This window comes from Montipora capricornis, chromosome 11, assembly GCF_036669925.1.
Source record: "Montipora capricornis isolate CH-2021 chromosome 11, ASM3666992v2, whole genome shotgun sequence".
In the NCBI taxonomy this organism is placed as follows: Eukaryota; Metazoa; Cnidaria; class Anthozoa; order Scleractinia; family Acroporidae; genus Montipora; species Montipora capricornis.
In genome coordinates, this window is record NC_090893.1 from 11,236,843 (window position 1) to 11,241,153 (window position 4,311).

General features: G+C 38.7%; 1 protein-coding gene across 1 annotated transcript; it reads right to left on the minus strand.

Moving 5' to 3' along the window:
• Positions 1-210: 210 nt before the first annotated feature.
• On the minus strand, positions 211-3,078 carry LOC138022942 (uncharacterized). The gene has a single exon (XM_068869966.1). The coding sequence runs from the start codon at positions 2,646-2,648 to the stop codon at positions 1,971-1,973; it is 678 nt and encodes a 225-aa protein (XP_068726067.1). The 5' UTR covers positions 2,649-3,078; the 3' UTR covers positions 211-1,970.
• Positions 3,079-4,311: the final 1,233 nt, after the last annotated feature.

Consider the following 4,311-nt stretch of genomic DNA (forward strand, 5'->3'; position numbering starts at 1 on the left):
GAATCAAGCTGTGTTGTTCATTCATTGCCCCTTGCGCAAAGCCAACGGTAAGAAAGGCCAAGAAAGACGAAAATGAAAGCGGATTAATATTCACACGCTAAGAAAAATTCCCTTTCTGAATCGGCTACAAAACAAAGCTTTTAATCTCTAGCCGGTGTGGAATACTGGTCAAGAAGTGTTTCTCCTTGACAGTAGACAGAACACGTAATCAAGGCCAAATAAATATCACATTTTATTTACGTTAAGAATTCTATTGTGTCGAACTCAAGTCTCGTGTCTTTTTGTTTCGATTTCAACGATTCGCGAGGGTCAAACTGAAACCTGTGGTTTTTTACTCTCACGTTCATTTTAATTCACATGTGCTAAACAACACTAAACTGTGATTATTCGATGAGTCTAGAAACTTATGACGACTTAATCTAAGATTTTCAAAAGCTAATGTAGAAACTGGCTAATACATGTACTGGAAAAAAAACCGTGAACCTTATCAAACAAAGCAATGCTCTGTGGTTACTTACATTCGACGATCTTCCCCGGAAATAGAAATCTTAAGTTTAGGAAAACGGGATCGATTTTTTAGGAGAAAGTGAAAACCAATAACTGAGATTCTTTACCCCTAAGAAAATGGTTCCACGAGACCCAAGAAGAAATGTACGAGTTCTCTATTGTGTGAAACCGTAGTCGGCGTCTCTTTTTCACACCACTGAAAAAACAGACCTTTTTATTGATACAAACACCCATATCGACGGTTCGTAATATATATATATATATATGTTAATAATGTATTTGCCATAACGTTAAAAAAATTGTTCAAAGGTCTTCTTTTCTAAACGAAACTTAAAGAACACTCGGCTAGTTTGTTTCCATTAAGTGAATTTCAGCGCGGGGTTTCGGTTAACAACGCTTTCTTTCGAAAACAATTCATTTTTTTATTGCGTGAATGATAATAGATAGGTATTCTTTCATGTTGTGAGACTATAAATTTTGTCAATTCCAGTTCTTTTTAATCGTTAAGTCAAAACTTACAGAGCCTTGAAATGAATTTTTCTATTGCCTCGGAAAATACGTTGGATACGCGTGCGTTGCAAGCTCCGAATGAGGGAAACTTATGCCTCGTCCGTCTGCATTATGACGGTCAATTTTTACACGATGACATTCTGAAATTTAGTTATTCCAGGGTTGCAACTTTAATTTAGTTTTTTCTCAGTTCAGCCTTAAATTATAATTAATCTCTGTTGTTGCTAACCTTTAAGGTTAACAAAAGAACATATTTCCATTTTAGTCTGCCAGATTACCCCGTCTTAGAAACTAGAAATTTCAATGGCGGGTAAAATTATTCATCGATTAAATGATTTCAGCACCAAAAGTTAACATCTTATTCTCCGCAGTCCTGTACACAAATTAATTTTGTATAAGTTGTAAATTTTTGACTAACCCAATGTTATATAGGCAAATTTTGGTACACAATAATTACTGACATTTCAAATTCTTTAAAATTCCACCATCCCTTAAACAGGGACCGTTAAAGCTCAAAAATTCTTGCTTGGATAAATCAGACAATATAGTGAGCTTGCCCAAACGGCAAACGTTACAGCCGCGTCCATTGCGACTTATTGCGGCATTTTAGTGCTATAAAGGGTATTTAACCTTAGAAAATATCTAAAAATCTACATTTTTGTGTGAAGATAAGCACAAAATATTAAGGTTTGCATCGTTATAAAAACTTAAACTGTCAATCTAAATACAAGTTTAATATCCTTGTATTATATATTTATATCTCTATTAATTTTACCATGTAGTTTAGAGGCTTGATTTCTCAGGGCATCGGCCTTTTGAGTAGCTGTACGATAAAAATTAACCCTCTCGTCTTATATCCTGCAGGTGTGTAGCTTGCGTTTCTCAGTATGTTTCGCAACTTGAAAAAAAAAAACCTGACCCACGTGCGGTTGTGACATTTTAATGTTCCGAGTTCAAGCTTGGCCGACTGCCGTCGCTGCTGATGCGTTTTGTTGTTGCTGTTTTGAAGCACCCTTGTTCTTCGGACAGTACTTGATTGTATGAGATTCATCGCCGGACGCCTTGCAGAGAGGACAGGTATAGGCCCGTAGAATGGGACATGTTGTGTTGCCTTCAGCATCTTTCAAAACATGACTTGAATATACCTTCTTGCTCTCGCCGTTATTTCTGCAAAACACGCAAACGTTTGCGTTCCGGTTTTTTTTGCTTTCCCGATTCTTACGGTTGCGATTAGCCACCTCACTGCTGTTTTCAACGTTTCGCTTCGAAACTCGTGTTGGCGCTCCGGGTGCAAGCGACGGCGCAGGCACCTTGGACGTTTCTATACAGAGTTCAATATCGGCGTTGCCGCCAGAGCTTGAGCTTGTTAGAGAATGATCTGATCCCATGCTGTCTACCCGGGATCTCTTGGTGTAGGTAAAATCGTACAAGCTGTCAAATCCGGGCTCCGCGCTTTCCAAATCTGCGACATTTTGGACAAGCCGTATTAAGCCAAAGTAGTCCTTAAAGAGGCGAAATTCGCTCTTTTCATCAAAACTAGCCTTCAGGCTCGTTACTCCCCGAGTGCTGATCTTTCCATGGCTGGGAAAAATGTCACCGCTGTAGAACACGCTCAGCATCTCGTCTCCCATTGTCCGTAGCTCGTGGTTCAGTGTGCGATTTATCGCGTGTATATCAGAAACTGTATTAAAGAAATAAGCCTCAGTGATCTTTCCGCGTGACCAAGGAAGCAAAAGCGAAAGGGTGGATTCAGTTTCCTCTTGTTTCGATCGCGATGATTAACTTTGTGAATAAAGCACACCGGGCTTTGAAGCTAACAAAGGGTTGGTAGCTGCTAAAGAGCGCGAGTGTTCAAATTTAATGTGTGTGCATGGAATGGCAATTATACACTGATCAGTCCACCGTACCAGCTGCCGGCCGAGAGCTTTTCAAATGCTGCTTTTGTCGCTTTATCATCACTACTTTGAATGCATTTGAAAAGCGCATTGAAAATGGATTTAAGGAGAGGCAGCGCACATGTGGTCTCATTGTCCTATAGAAAATGATCATTAGTATTAGCCAATCGCAATATTTCTTTGGACGCGTTTTGAGTGAATCTCGTAGTGTTTTCAGAAGTCAGCATTTCGGAAAAACAACGGGGTCATTTTACTGAAACTTGATTGGCCAGTGGATTCGCCCTGTCAAACAGCAGCCCGGTTTCATCAGTAATTGTTTCTAAGGGCGAGCTTAAGTGTTATTATGCATTAATTTTGCGAGACAAAACAACGAACGCACGTGGTGAATGACAGGAAAGCACGAATGTTAAAAATAGTTTTAAAAATTATCAGCAGTCTCTTCATTAGTGATTTTAGTTTACGGTAAAGAAGTCATCAAATTCACCTCAAAACGCCATGATATGTTTTGTTTTTGAATGCAGCGTTCTTAATTTCTTTGACAATTTGTCAACTTGTCTACTGAGCGTTTATTAAGTTGCGGTTAAGGCACATTAACGTAACTTGTTGTCGTTACCAAAAAAGGCTTGTAAACGGCAATGAAAAGGGCGCAGTTTCTGTAAACATCCAAGCTAATGCGCACTTTGATATTCGTTTCGAATTTCAGACATTAGCTTTGAATTTATTTGCAATCATTGACAGGCTTACCAAACTAAAATTTTGTGAGTTATTATGCCATTGCAACTTTGTGACCGTGATACTCAGTCAACACGCAGAGGTCAATCTTTCCCAAAAATTATGCTGTTTTGCGGTCTTGTTAGTTCTTGGGATGATCAGTTTAGCTAAAAGGACCAGGTAGCGAGGCGTTATCGTTGGTTATATAGCGTGGCCAATATAAGAAATAAACACCATGGTGGCAGGTGTTCCGTATGCTAATGTCCCACTTCCATTCAAAGAGCTACTTTACAAAACATTTTCTTCTTTGCGATTCAACGCGTATTGTTTAGCTTTTTCTCCTTTTGTTTCCCTCACGAAACGGTCTGTACAAATGAGAAATGGAAGCCCTGAAAGGTCAGCTTAAGAGTGGAAAAGACTAAATTCGGAATAATGAATGTTTCTCCAAAAGCTGCAGACCGGCCCATTTAGGCCCTCCATTAATTTTCATCCTGAAATTTCTCAATGCATGGTATTATTAAATATTAAAACAATGTCCCCCTTATTTTCTTTTCCTTTCAAATATCCACTATTTCCTTACTGTTTAGTATCGGTGGTTTTTTGATACATTATTAACTAGAAACTTTATCACCAGTTCACGCGCAGTCTGTATAGAATTTTAATAGCAACCCTCTTAATTTAAATTAAG

Coding starts and splice junctions, on each gene's coding strand:
- LOC138022942 (XM_068869966.1), bottom strand. CDS start 2,648: ATGGGAGACGAGATGCTGAGCGTGTTCTACAGCGGTGACATTTTTCCC.